This window comes from Impatiens glandulifera, chromosome 2 (assembly GCF_907164915.1).
Source record: "Impatiens glandulifera chromosome 2, dImpGla2.1, whole genome shotgun sequence".
Classification (NCBI taxonomy): Eukaryota; Viridiplantae; Streptophyta; class Magnoliopsida; order Ericales; family Balsaminaceae; genus Impatiens; species Impatiens glandulifera.
The window spans coordinates 67,990,873-68,006,147 of NC_061863.1; the positions used below are offsets into that span (position 1 = coordinate 67,990,873).

The 15,275-nt window shown below is 34.6% G+C and overlaps 2 protein-coding genes across 8 annotated transcripts; both read right to left on the reverse strand.

The window, feature by feature from the left end:
- Positions 1–97: 97 nt before the first annotated feature.
- LOC124925775 (mRNA export factor GLE1) lies at positions 98–6,349 on the reverse strand. Of its 7 annotated transcripts, none has more exons than XM_047465863.1 (16): positions 6,236–6,349; positions 5,992–6,116; positions 5,749–5,913; positions 5,493–5,633; positions 4,915–5,035; positions 4,314–4,462; positions 3,745–3,916; positions 3,345–3,516; positions 2,716–2,825; positions 2,251–2,321; positions 1,964–2,045; positions 1,705–1,779; positions 1,466–1,549; positions 1,033–1,167; positions 790–912; positions 98–620 (listed from the first exon to the last, which is right to left on the reverse strand). In XM_047465863.1, coding segments are annotated over exons 2-16 (1,929 nt in total). In that variant the 5' UTR covers positions 5,994–6,116; positions 6,236–6,349; the 3' UTR covers positions 98–293. The 7 variants fall into 7 exon arrangements, with proteins under 7 accessions (XP_047321819.1, XP_047321820.1, XP_047321821.1 ...); XM_047465864.1 differs by having other exon boundaries at positions 5,992–6,060; positions 6,236–6,294; XM_047465865.1 differs by having other exon boundaries at positions 5,992–6,057; positions 6,236–6,253.
- A 5,254-nt stretch (positions 6,350–11,603) lies between these two features.
- Positions 11,604–14,890, reverse strand: LOC124927034 (ALBINO3-like protein 1, chloroplastic). Its single transcript, XM_047467373.1, has 11 exons — positions 14,421–14,890; positions 14,142–14,252; positions 13,995–14,069; positions 13,823–13,883; positions 13,604–13,677; positions 13,398–13,502; positions 13,204–13,317; positions 12,990–13,093; positions 12,681–12,887; positions 12,240–12,561; positions 11,604–12,128 (listed from the first exon to the last, which is right to left on the reverse strand). Exons 1-11 carry the CDS (start codon positions 14,766–14,768, stop codon positions 12,039–12,041), a joined length of 1,611 nt encoding a protein of 536 aa, XP_047323329.1. The 5' UTR covers positions 14,769–14,890; the 3' UTR covers positions 11,604–12,038.
- Between the last annotated feature and the right edge of the window lie 385 nt (positions 14,891–15,275).

Genomic DNA, 15,275 nt, shown 5'->3' on the forward strand with positions numbered 1-15,275 from the left:
TTAATTAAGAAACTCTTAATGGTTACTACTTTGAAGAATGAAGATGAAGAAGAAGACATGTATTATATATATATATATATATAACCCACTCATCTTGAAGAAGAAGAAGAAGAAAGCATGGTCTATTTCAATCAAATATTCGCACCACATAATTGGGTTATATAATTGGGGTCGGCAGCTAACTCAAAGCCTCAGCAACCTGTTTTAATAGAAAAACAACATAAACGCCACTACTAAAAAATAACCATAGTGCAGCAGCAGACACTACAAATAACACACAACAGTTTTTTGTTTTAGTAAAAGTACCTACTATTACTATTACTATAATTCTGTGAATGACCACCATAGAAATTATTGTGATTCTCTAGTTCAGGGACAAAATCATGGGAGGCAAGTGTTGTTTTGAAGGACCTTCCAACAGGTTCCTCCAGGAACTTTTTTGACCCTATGTAGGTCTCCATATTGCTCACCACCTTACTCATCTTCACATCTTCTCCTCCTCCTCCTCCTCCTCCTCCTTCCCTTTTCTTCTTAAGTGCACTTACAAACTTGCCCGAAATTATGTTCAATAACTTCACAAATTGAGACTTGTACTTTCTGTGAAGCCCAAACCCTGCAACCTGTATCCAATCAATCGCCCCACCACCCATATATAAATCAATATTTCACCATAAAAACAGATTTTACACATTATTTTTACCTCTAGAAATGCTTCTAAAGCTAATGCTGTGTAAACAATATATGAATCAATATTTCACCATAAAAACAGATTTTACACATTATTTTTACCTCTAGAAATGCTTGTAAAGCTAATGCTGTGTAAACATTTGCAGGAAGAGAATTCAGGAATCTTGCAACCCATGCCCACCCATCTTTTAGACCATGTATATTCTCGACTCCCTCAATCTCCGTCTGTCAAAAGTAAATTGCTCTTAGATAAGTCTGTCAGTCAAGTCATCATATATATATAGTTAGGCAATTGAAGTTGTTAATAATAATAATATACACTAGAAATGGAATAATAGCACAAACTTGAACAACAGCTCCGTAAAATTTCATGCATAACTCCATTCTTGATACAAAATCTTCTTCACTCTCAAGGACTCCGCCTTCTAACTCTTTGTAACCAATTGCTTTGCAGTAATCTTCTTTTGTATTAAAGGCCAACTGTAACAAAATCATTAGGATCAGACTGATCAGTAACATTAAATTTTAAGGCAACCATCATTCCATTGCAAATTTACTAGCCTTAGATGGAATATAAGAATTGCAAGTTCTGAAGTCTTCCCATTTTTGCTTACTTCTTTTTCCATATGTAAGGAAAATTAAGGATGAATGAAATTTAAAGCAAAGATATCATGGATGCAAGAACCTTTCCACGAGAAGATAAAGTCCCAAGGGAAATCACTACACAAGACAAATTTAATACCAGAGCACCCAATACATGCAAACAGCAGTCAAGTACCTTTGAGTAACTTATGAACTTGGGTACAGTAAATATGCAGACTCTATTCAGCTCTGCAAGAAGAAGATCCATGGAAATTGGGACCTATTAAAACCAATATATCAAGTGAGCAACGTTAGAACATAATACAATTAAGTGAATATCCACAACATAACCAACCATATTGGAGATTTATATATAAATGACAACCCTAGTGCAAAGAAGCATCCAGTTCTACACTTTATAAAAGTGTGATGTACCTTTGAGGCAATGACAACTGCTACATGAGCATAAGCAAACCATAGTTGATTAGGGTTAGAACATTGGAAAACCATCTGACACCAAAAAATAAGGAACACATCAGTATCTCATCTTTTCGATTTTCAGATTAGCTGGGAGGAGAAACACAACAGAACAATTGCTCTGTAATATATGAATAAAAAACCAAGACTTCCAACACCTTATATGTGTATCATTTCTAATTGATCTGCAAACATGCAATCGAAAAAATAACCCTACCTTCTCTGCAAATGTTGCTATGCTGATGGTATGTGGGCAAGATGGATCAGAGAAAACTTTGACTAATTCCTCAACTTTTTTTCTGAAAAAAATGAACTGATGAACATGAATACCACTTCTATCATTGAAAGAAAAACATAAAATAACAGTAGGAATTTTTTAAATAAAAGGAAGCTACTTCATATTATGAATCGAGAAAAAACAAAAAGAACTAACACATAGGAAAGCTACAATTTCTAATTAAAGACGTTGAAATGAAAGACACCAATCTCAAGTCATTGCCAGACCTGACATTTTCTTTCGTTCCAGTAATTTGTTTGAGCACTCGCTGGATTTTTGATACGTGACTGAGATAATCCTGCATTCAGATACCAGTCAATCCAGATGCTGTACATTCAACTATGCAGATTACATACTCACCTGAACCATTCTAGAAAAACTCAAGAAATAAACCTATTTAAAGCATTGAGATCTTGAGTTTACAACAGAGACATCAGTAGATTTGTGACTATATGGCTATGATATATATACCAATATAAGTAATCAGTTATGATTCTGTAATCTATCAGCACATATATTGATGAGAAAACAATATATAAGCTACGCATTGAGAAGAGTCTTTTGGAGGAACTACATAATGTTTGTGTAACAAAATAGTGCAAGGGGGAAACATTACCTTATAATGAGAAAAAGAGAAGTTAATTGCAAAGGGAAAGAATATCCTGATTTGGGGGTCTCCAAGCGATACATACCTTAGTGGAACCCAATCCTTGTGCCTTGTTCTTGTCAGCAATGTCCTTCAGCAGATTTATTCTTCTTTCCTCTAAGTTTAGTCCACTCTCTGCACCCTTGATAACAGTTCCTGTAATGACATACAGATAAAGTAGCAAAACACCCAGCTGATTAAGCAAATTAGATTGAATATTTTCCAGTTGCCTAAAGCATCATACATATATGTACATGAAGCCATATACAATTTGGAAAATGATTGAGTTCAATCTAAAACATTTACTTTCATCACATGTTAAATACATTGAACCACAATCAAATAGTAGAGTTTCGATCAACTTCTTTTTCATGAGAAGAATAAGATACTAACTTCAGAGCAGGCAAACGAGGAAGATGTATAATAAGTTCATGATGGTTATGGTCAAAAACTTGAAATTGCAAAAATTAAATCATGTTACCAGATACAATTTAGGAAAATGAATACTTCTGTTTTTCAAAAAAAAACATAGGGAAAATAGGATATACACTATCTAGAAAATGACAACCTTGGATTCATGGGCAATACAATATGGTAAGAAAAATAGATTCTTTGAGGACTTGTGCACATTAGGTCTAACCAAAGAGGCTTGTGAAGGGTTTGAAACATAAATACCTGCAGCCTGAGATTGTTTTGTGATATTGGCTAAATGGTGCATGACCATCTGCTGCTGGATAGCTTCACTTTTGGACTTAGTGGCAGCAGTGCTAGCTGCTTTTTCAGCAGCTACTAAAGCTGCTGTTTTTGCTTCTTCAGCTCTCTTTTTCTCAGCCAATTTAGCCTGCATCTAGAAAATATAATGCATGCTCAGAATAGTCTCCAAGTAATAAATGAACCACTCCTAGTTAGGCTAGTGGATCTAGCAAATGTGAATATAAACAACGCAGCTGTCTAACAAGGATTAGCTAGGGCATCAAAACAACCAACACCGTTCATAGACATGTCAGGCAGAAGAGAAGGAAAAGTGACACGGATGACGACGACAAAAGGCTGCAGCACCAAACTGACAACAAACCTCTGCTTCTGCCTTGGAAGTCTCTTGCCGCAGTCTCTCTTCCTGCATTGCCTTTTCTCTTCTTTTGGCGTCTTCAATTGCTGCATCATTTCTGATTTTTCTCTCTTCTATCTGAGATTTGTGCTCATGGTTCCGCTGAACTGCTGTTAAGTGATTATCAAGTGCTTCTGCACTAAATCAACAAAAAGTACACCGTCTACAAATGTTTAGTAATCCAGCCATGGTGCATGCTAGGGATACAGACCCAAAAATCATTATTTATACAGTACAATTCTGTATGTATCATTTTCATGCATCACAAATTATTGTGTTCAGGGGTAGGGTGCAAGAACTCATGTTCGTAAAGTCATGGGTTCGAGCCTTCATAACCAATTCAAAAAACAAAACAAATAAAACTATTGTGTTCAGGAAGCTGTATGACTCCATCTTTCCAATTAGAATAATCCACCAATGATATATCTAATGATGATTTTTTCTTCCATCCCTTATGTATAAGCAAAAACTGTCAAATATGACAGGGTATATTCACTACGAAAATCATGGATAAAAAGGTAAGAATTAGATCCTACACATTGCGCTGGTATTGCATATCCAACTTCCTGTCCAATTCCCTCCGCCCTTCAAAATTCTTCTCAACTTGAATTAGGGCAGATGCTAGCTTTTTGTTCTCATTCATCAGATGACTCTCCAGTGCAACAATTTGGCTCCGCAAATCATCCTGTCAATCAACCGAATTTGCAGTAAGAAGACTTTGACTTACTACAGAATCATACAAGAAAAGGATACGTGCTCTTCTATGTGAAGTAATAAGTAGAGTGAAAATTAGGAGTATCAAATTATACATCAGACCCTTCCAAGATCTAATCCATTAGGTTAAGAAGTTAGAAATGCAGGAAGAAGAAGCCATAGAAGAGCTCACTTAGAATTTGGAGGTGGGAGGAGGTGTTAAAAAAACCCTTCAAGAAAGAAGCCAGCATGGAAATAGATTTGTCCGTAAAATACAAAGTAGATAAAGTTAAGATTTGTACTCACATGTTGATTTGTTTTTCTCCGTAACATAACTACCATGCAAGGAAACATCTAAATGACCTCAACTGAACCGAGTACTTTCAGGACATCTCCAGTGCAAAATAAAATTAAAAATAAGATAGATGAGCATAAACTGCATACCGCAATAAAAAGGCGTTTCTCATCAATCAGCTCAGCTAATTCTCCTTCTGCTAAACTCACTTTATCCATCAACTGGAGTTGGTTGCTGGCAGACAATTCATCTTCAGAATTATCACTGTCACTAAAGAATCATATGTCAATGTACTGGCTTAAGGAAATAGCCTAGAAAATATTTGATGCAAATAAGCATATATTTCGTATGACATGAAAAATGCACGCAACAGGATAACGAAATGCAAACGTTTTTTAATATCTTCAAAATGAGCATCTGTCAAGACCAAAATATGAGTCTATGTGGCTGGAGGAGTAATTCAAAACGAGCTTGTTTTATAAGTTTCCTACAGACAAAAAGCAAGGCCGCTCACTAGCCTTACAGATTTAAAGTTTGGACACATCATAACCTTAATGCATGCATTTCACGAACGCATACATACGTACATACATGCATACCCCTTCCCTTTTGTGACACAAACATATGCACTAAACTAATTCTTATATTACTTGTAAATGCTCCCAACTAAGCAACCAAAGCAGCAGCAAAAAAAAATATAAACTAGGTCAGCCACACACACACACACCTGAAATATGATTCACCAGCGGCAAACCCTTGAGCCTTGACCAGAGTTGAATGCATATGGGGGTGCTCATCCTCCAGCTCATCAACTCGCATTACAAATGATGCAGGTCTTCTCTGGAAACATTTTGAAGTTGAAATAATTCTGGAGGACAATACCAGAGATAAAAGAATAATAAAGTATTCCAATCAGATTTGCTGTCCAAATTGGTCAGAGAATGGAACAAAAAAAAAGATAAGCAAAATTTACTTGCTCGTACCGAGGTTGTGTTTTTGTAAACGATAGAGGGGAAGTCTTGAGTTTCTGTTCGATTGAATTGAGCTCAGACAATAAAGAATCAAAGGACCAATCTGGCTGAGGATCGAGGGCAATGTTACCAACAGTTGAAGGACAGGGAAGCTCTAATTTAACAACAGTAGGTCCCCTGAGCCATTACATTCAGATGTATCAGCCGAAAGGCAGCGTACATAGAGGTTAAAAAGACGTGGAGAGTAAAACTTACATGGTCTCCAAGGTGCGACTAATGCTCGCTAACTAGGCTGATGGAAGCAGCACAGTGGAGGCGCGCCTGCTATTGGTAACGGCGGAGGAAGTTGTAGAAATGGTGTGTTAAGTTCAAATTAAAACCTTCTTTCACAAGCGAAAGCAGAGAAATGGTATGTTAATCAAACTTAGAGATGAAAAGAAGAGAAAGAAAGAGTTCTTTGTTCACTTGTTCGTCTGAGAAACAAAAGGCTCATCTTTACCTCCCAATTCCAATTAGCATGATTCCAGTCGCTGAGTTTTTTCGACCATAGGGTTGGTTGGTTGCCTTTCTTCTTCTAAGGACGGACGATTACAAATATCAAAACAAAACGTACATAGAGGGAAAATTTGACGAAATGACCGATAAGATATCAAATTTGAAAAATAACTAAGTAATAATGTTTGTAAAATTCACATTTATTTTGAACCTTTTAAATGTCTTTATTATTTTTTATCGTCACTCGCGAATTTCTATCTTCACTACTGTCTCGACTAATCTATCAAAGTTCGTCTCGTCATTACTTGTGAGTTGAGGTGGGCTTAAGCCCACCCCTTGAAGGTGGTGATAGAGATAAAAAGTTGCATAGGAAGACTATCTACCTAAATTTGTATTTATATCTCATGTACATCTCTATGACAAAATATAATTTACTCTTTTTTACTTTATTCTTGAAAATTTTATAATTAAAATATTTTCTTTACTTAATTTATCTGAATATATATTAAGTATAAATTTCATAACAAAGTTAAAGTATATTTGGAAAGTTATAAGTTTATTCAAATATAATATAAAGTAATTGAGATTTTTTTAAAATTGATTAAGATGATATTTATGGATAAATGATAAGAATAATTATTATTTTCATATAAATGATGTTCTAGGTGGTATATGAAGAGATAAATAATTTTATTTTTATAAAAACTTTATATGTTTGAGAAAAAATAATAATTATTTATTACTATTACAAAATATTTAGCCTTCTTATTTATATATTTAAAAGTATTATAATTTATTTTATTTTATTATTATCATCTATTTTTTTTCAAAATTGATGAGTTTGTTTTAGGTCAACTTTGTTGATGGATAGATACTTTAAGTATTATAAAAACTTTTATTCGTATCAAATAATTTGATTAAGAAAGAATAATGAATTTCACAATTTTCAGAACATAACAATATTTTGATTGAAACATCTTATAATTGTTGTCGTTCAATCCATGCACATTACCTATCACTATATGTTTAATGATTTTGATTTATTTATTCTTTTTTATTAAAAATATTAATTTGGACGTTATATTTAGGTGGGTAAAAGAACTAAACTTTGAATGATATATATTATTTAAGAATTTATATATTAAAGAATAAATGTTGTTAAACTAGTTTTTGTGTATAATTTACCTTTTTAAGAATAATTCTATCATATTTGCTATAGATGAGTAAGTTTTTTTTTCTTACTTATAAAAATTTCTTGAACAAAATGTATTATTTATTTATTTTAGCAATAAAGCAATTAAAAGTTCGCAATAATATGAAAGATGTCTCTCTTGTTAATTGTTTGACACTTTGTATTAAAATTGATTTAATTAAAAATTTAAATTATTTGAACTTTATAATATATATATCATTTTAAGCCCACCCCAAATTTAGTTTCTAGATCCGTCCCTGAGTATTAGGGTTATATTCGTCATATTTAGGATTTAAGGTTTAAGATTTTAGAGGTTATAGTTCATATTCGTCATATTTAAGTGAATATTAGGGTTCATATTTGTCATGTTCGCCAATTTCATGATCCATTGCCCATTAGTAACGGTTTCTCCCTCACTCATTGGGAAGACAACCGATTTCTCTCAACATCAGCACGACTCTCCATCTTCTCCCTCTCTAGTTTGAAAAAGATGTTATTGTTGCTTGTGAAATGTATTTGTTAGTGACCTAAATACTATGGTTGTTATTATAGTTGTTAAAGTTGTCACTATAGTTGTTACGTCACAATTATTTCGTGACGATCTTGTGTAGTTCGTCACGACCTTGTTAGTTCGTCACAATTTGTATAGTTCGTGACTATCTTGTGTTTCGTCATGATCTTTGTATTTCGTCACGATCTTATATAGTATTATCCTATCCATTCACTTTTTTCAATTATTTTCAATTGTTTGCGGTTGTTCAAGTAATTGTTTTGTCACAATTATTTCGTCACGATCTTGTGTAGTTCGTTACGATTTTGTGTAGTTTGTGACGATCTTGTATAGTTCGTGACGATCTTATATATCTTATCCATTCATACTTTCAATCAAGTAATTGTTTTCTATGATGGAGAGTGGAAAATTACTGACGGTGTTAGTTTTTTTTCTAAATTCATCCCGAGGTGTGACTGTACCCCCAAATACTACATATGTCAAATTAGTTGATATCATCTATTCTGCTAATAATGTGGAAAAATCTATATATGATTTAGTGTTTAAAGTTAAGTATAATTTGTCGGCTATTGAAATTTCTCCTGATGTTGTTATCAAAAAAGATACAGATGTAATGTTTTATTTAAATGAAGTCTCGACTTCACTCCAGCATCACACCCTACTGACTTCACTCCAGCATCACACCCTACTTTGTGTATCTTTAGTAAACAAGTCACTACTTACAAATCGAACTCAAGAAAGTATAACACTATTTATAACACACAACTCAAAAAAGTATAGCACTACTTATAAACTCAACTACCACGAGTGGTTTCAGAAAATGAATTGATGATCCTAACGTATTCTCAATGTTTCAACAGGATGACATATTAGTAAACCAAGCAAAAGAAAGAGAAGAAGGTTCATGTTTGCGTCTAAATGAGGGATTGCTAGTATCGGAGTAGCACCTGCACCAAGGGAAACAATTAAATCTAAGCTGTTTGGTTCATATGAAACATGAGCATTGATGATTCAATATCTGTGACATTAACTTGCGAAATTGGATTGAAAGTCAGTACGTTATTTGAGAATGAAAATTTTTTTTATCTAAGATTATATAAATATACGATGACTAATCATTTTATAGAAGTCAGTACGTTGTTTGAGAATAAAAAAGAATTTCATATAAGGTTACATAAATATGCGATGACTAATTATTTTACAGGTTTTAAAATGTCATTTTTGCAAACATTATCAACTCTGGGTTATTTTTTAGATTTGAACATATTATTGGAGTAATTTCGTCAAATTTCCCTTATAAAAAGACCCGGGATAAATTTTATGTTTTTTATTATTAAAAAAATATACATAAAGTGATTATTTTAGGCTACAATAGACCAATAGAATAAAATCAATATTCATTTTTCTTTTTATATATGTATTCACTGTAAGTAATAATTATAAATAATTTAAATTAATCAAACTTCTATCAAAATATATATGTAATTGGTTTTATATCAACATACCTTTCTATATGGTTAAACTAGTTGGATTATGTGAATCAAAGTTGTCAAAATTGTGAGTCAACTCGTAAACTCGTTCGAATTTGTGAGTTGACTAAGCGAAACCAAATTAAGAGTCAAAGAAACTCATTTAGAATCAAAATCGTAGTTACAATTTAACTCGTTGAAATCGATAAATATAATAAAATTAGTGTTATCGGAAATCTTTTTGACGGTAGATTTATAAAAGGGAGTAAAGAGGATATGTAAAGAAGAGTAAGAATTGGTTTACAAAGAAGGGTAATCAAGTGTTACCATTGTTAATGATGAAAGAGTAAGTACGTGAGCTTCATAAGAAGGAAATAGAGAAAGAAAGATATTGGGGTTATGGAAAGAATAGAGAGACAAGAAAAAATAGAAGGAAAGAAAGAAGAGTGAATTTGGGGAGAGAGAGAATGAGTGATGGTAATTTGAAATTGTCCTGCGAAAATCGAACCGAATTGTCTCGTTTGAGATAGTTTTTCTCCAAAACCGAACGGAGACGGGATAGTATTTGTGTCCCTGCCCCGATTTTACACTGATTTTACCCCGAACACTATAAAAACATAATTAAATATATTAAATTATCAATATATTTATTTATTCACTATATTTTATAAGAATAATAAGTTTATTTCTTTATAATAATATAAATTTTTATATATTACAATATATATTATATAAAAAAAATCCGTTTATATAATTTTTTTTATTATTTTTTAAATATTTTATTAATGGCCGTAGAATCCCCGAAACCGAACAAAACTAAATGGGGGCGGGGATGGTATTAAAAACATCTCAGAAATAAAAACGGGTCGGGGATGATAAATGCATTCTCTGCCCTCAAACCGACCCATTGTCATCCCTAATGAGAATGGAATAACTGACATCACTTCATTTGTTAGAAAAAGTAAAAAGTGTAAGAAAATAGAGAAATGAACAAAAGATATTTTTGTCGGACAGAGTGAAGAAAAATAGATGAAATAAAGTTGTAAGTTGAACGAAGAGAGTTGAGAGAGGTTGATGAAACAACAAATTTAGGAAGAGCGATTTCTTTGTTTTTATTTTTCTCTATTCTACACCATCATATGTGATTTCGTAAGTTAAAATGTCTTGTCAGTATCATTTCTCTATAATATATATTCTTTTTTAGATATTATTTAAAATATCCTTCCTAATTATTTGGTATAACCAAACATTTGTCGGAAAGTGGATAAAAAAAAGAGAGAAGAAAATAGCTTGGCTTTCCTGGAACGAAGAAAAAATTGATCACACCTTTAAAGTCGGTATTCCAATGAAGAATAAGCAACTATAGGTGCTGAGCACTATATATATAATTATATAAGCGTTCATTCGCCGGAGGTTTTAATTCATATTCCTAGTGCTCAATATTATTATAAGTTAAATATATATGTATTGTTTAGATCAGTTTAATAATTACTAGGTAGCTTATTATTATTAATATGGCACGACGTCGTGAATTAGTTGGTTTGATAATAATTGTTGTTGTGTTGGCCCTGGTGGCGTCGGCTGCCATGGCGACAGAAGGAGGAGGAGGAGGATCAGCTCCGGCGGTTTCTCCTAGCACGTTCTCCTCCTCTGATGATGATCATGAAACCATTGGAACGATCGACGGAGGAGAATCGGACGAGGAGGCCATTGGCATCCTGGATGGAGAAGCCGATGATGCTGCTCCAGTGGGCGGTCCGGTTCCTGCTGGGGTCTTCCCCGAAACCCCTGCTACTTTCTCCTCCTCCCCCTCCTCACCTGCTGCCACCATCCAGATCTCCACCATCACTGCTCATTTTCTACCCCTTCTAATTGCTCTTTCTTCTTTTTCTTTTTCTTTTTCTTTTTAATCCCTGGCTACACATCAACACAACAACAGCAGCAGCAGCTACCACAAAGCTTCTTCTTCTTCTTACATATTAATAATATTATAATGTAAGTAGTTTTAATTCCTCATCTTCTTCTTCTTTTTTGTTTGTTTATATTCATTCATTGTATAATGTATTTTTCTTTTTTAGATGAGCCAGATTATAAGGAATTCTTAGCACAATGTACATACATATATATATATATATATATATATGTTTGAAAGCGCAACAACTCTAATTATAAATAACAATGACAAACAACAATAAACAACACACACAATACTGCTGCTGCTAGTTTCATTTTCTAATTATAATAATATATCTATATCCTTTTCAAAGCAAAACAAAACAAAAATATAAAAAATAAAATGGTCTCACTTTTTACATACCCCCTACTACCCCCCTTTGATTTTTCTTCAATATGCTCATATATGCTATGCTATGATATGCTTTGCTTATACAGTCTATCTATCTGCCTATAAGAAAAAGAGACTATTATTCTCAACCTTTTGAGTTGCCATGGACGTGCCTACTTTCCTTGGAGATGCATGCATCTAATGACTAATCTAGAGACTTGGGTGGGGAGCCAGGCTAATTATTATGATCATAGCAGCAGCAGCAGCAGCAGCAGCAGCATACATGGGTGAGTGAGTCAGTGAACCTTCTTCTTCTTCTTATAAAAAAAAATAGTTAAGCCAAGAGTATCATCATTGACTACTTCCCTCCTCCTCCTCCTTGTTACTTGTTCTTTCACCAGAACTCTCATCATGGTCTACAGCACCAACAACTTCTTCCTCCTGTACAACAAATAACCACCTTTTTTTTTTAGATATTACAACTTTCTCAATCGATAGCCATCTTATAAGTTGTTTATCTCAATTGAGAACCTAAATAAAATATACTAATACCTTCTCACCAAGACGTTGTTGACAGTTATGACCATCAGCAGAAAAATTGCCAATCACTCTATTACTATTACTATTATTATTATTATTAGTTTCCAATGTGGAAGAGCTGCTGCCGCCGCCTCCGAAACCATTAGCTGAATCACTAGTTCCATTCTCGGAATCACATTCACATTCACATTCACTTCCACCTTCCATCCTCCTCTTAAGTGATCCGATTTCCTGATCATTCCTTGTTTGTGTTGCTGCTTCTTCGTCTGCTTTCCTCTTTTCTTCCTCCCTCTGTTTTTTCCTCCTTGCTTCTTGTTCCTTCAGTTGTTTAAATCTGAAATGAAACACCAATATCTATCTTCAGAGCTCCCTACCCCCAACAACAACAGCAAGAACAAAACACCTGCATTTAAAATATATTAGTTTTGTTCTCTCAAAGATCATGTATCAAACCTTTCCCCAGGACCCCCACCACGCCTATTTGTTATCAACGTCTCTTCGCGATTCTCCTTTTTGACCGTGGTTGCTGCTTCTTCAAGTACAGACTGAGATGGCTCTTCCTTGATGAAACTATCGCTGACTAGAACAGCTGAATTCTTTGCACCACCTAATTTTTGAAGCCACACCTGTTGCGCTGTACTCAAAATGTTATTTGTCAGCCTGCAAAAAGGCCACAATAAGAAATGGAAATATGTTATTTTCTTCTGTAAAGGGGAAGAAAGATATTTAATAATAATGGATCATTGCTGTGTGGATGGTTACCAATAAAGGCTTAATCCAGAAGGAACTGAAAGAGCAAAATAACCAATCATTAGGGGAAGAAAGTTGGTAAGGGCTTGTGAACTCTTCATGTTTGGGTCATTATTCTGGAAGCCACAATACAACAAGGAATAAAGGAGGGAGAGACATCAATTAGTTATTCTGGACGAACATAATATTATTTGTGAAATCTTTTCTTGATGTGTAATTTTCTGACCTGCGAGGAGGAGGACTGCATGATTTGAACAGAAATGTATTGAGAGACAATGAGCAGAAGAGGCAGGACAAGATATGTGCAAGTATCTGACCATCCAAGTGGAGGATGTCCATCCTGTAGAAAAGAATTGATTTGACTTGACTCACCAGTATAGAAAAATAAAAATGAGATAAGACAGATAGACAGATACTTACTACAAAAGGGAAAAGCCAGGAGATGCCGCTCCCACTCTGTCGAGCTGCAATGGTAGTAGGACCAGCCAATGAAGGAATCCAGAAAAAGCCCTCTGTCAGGAGTCCCTTTGGTAAACAAAAACAATTGTAAATTTGGATGCCTTTTTCTTTCTTTCTTTCTTTCTTTCTTTCTTTCTTTCTTAACAAGAAAGACAAAGAAATCCTACCTCATCTGCAACATTTGAGAGGGCTCTATATAGCCCAATCCAAACAGGAATAGTGGCAAGAGTTGGCAAGCATCCTGGTAGATGACGATGATGATAATGCAGATGCAGATGCAGATGCAGAAATAATAGTTAATTAATAAAATGAGGAATGAGAAGGCAGAGATTCAAATCTATCTATCTATGTGTATACATACATATATACATACACCTACTACCTACCTGCTAGCGGATTTATGCCGGCTAGTTTATACAACCGAGCAGTCTCAAGCTGAATTTTCTCCTGTTGTATGTAGTGGTGCAAAAACAATGATAATAATATGAAGCGCACGGGCCAGAATATGAAATCAAAAGTAATTAGAAAAAGGAAAGGAGAGTAGAGGAAGAAGTGGACCTGGTCTCCAGCGTACCGTTGCTGAATGGCCTTTATTTGAGGTTGTAGAGATCGCATTGCCATACCTGATTCTACCTGCTCGTAGAACAAATACCAAATTTATTGTTATTGCTGCAAGAAAGGACCAACTGAGTTGAGTGTACCTACCTGTTTCTTTGTCAAAGGAAATGTTGCAGCTTTAACAAGAACCGTAAGGAGAATGATTGCGAAACCGTAAGCATACGGAACGTGTAACCCAGATAACCCATCCTTTAGCACCTGAAAAACAAGAAGTAAATCAATCAATTATAATCAAGATGGGTAGCTTCTTCTTCTTCTTCTTTTCTCCTGAATTTAACTACCCTACTTTGTAATTTCACTATATGCATTATGCTGCTGCAGCGGCAACATCATATTCATTCATTTAGATTTTTCGTTATTTCGCACCTTAAGGACATTTTCCATGTAATATGTAATCCCAGATAGCCAATCATTGCTCTGTTTAGCGGCAGAATCTGTCAGCGTCTGAGGCGAGGAAGAGACGGCGGCGTCAGCAATAGTAAATAGGAAACCTTCTGCCCTTTCCAACACACCACGAACTAGACCTTCATCCGGAAATTGAACCTGCCCCAACCCGAGACGAACCACGGAAAGATTGCCGCGCAGGAAAGGGCGCTGACTTGATGAAGAGGAAAATAGGGGTTGCTGCAGAAAAGGGCTTGGAGTTGTGCTTCTCCCGGGAAAAGGAGAGAGAACCAGGTTAGGTCCTGAAGCTAAAGAGAGAAAAGAAGCCATTTTTTTGATGGGTGTGTGTGGGGGACTTGAAGTTCGTTGTCCTGGGGGATTGCAAACCCTAGATTGGCGAATCCAGTGAAAGAGACAACTAGACCCCTGTACTTGTATTGACTGATTGTGGATGTAGAGATTATTTCCCAGTTCCAACGATTCGGATGTTTTGTAAAAGAAAAAAGAAAAAAAAAATAAACAGTAATAATAAACCAAACCGGATTTAGAATATTTCTACTACAAATGACTTGACTGGACTGACTGTTAATTAAAGCTAGCTAGCTGCCTGGATGTGGATGTTCGCAGGTTAGATTTTCTTCCACATAATTAAACGAACCCAGGTTAGTTAGCATTCTAATTATTATTCTTTTGCATTTGTTTTGTTTCATTCAAATTTCAATTATAGCAGCCTCTTCCATCACCCTTTCAAACAAGCAAACTAGCTAGCTCTCTCTTTTTTTTCTGTATATATTAAACCATACTGATCTCATGATGCTGAAAGAGAAGAGAAAAGGA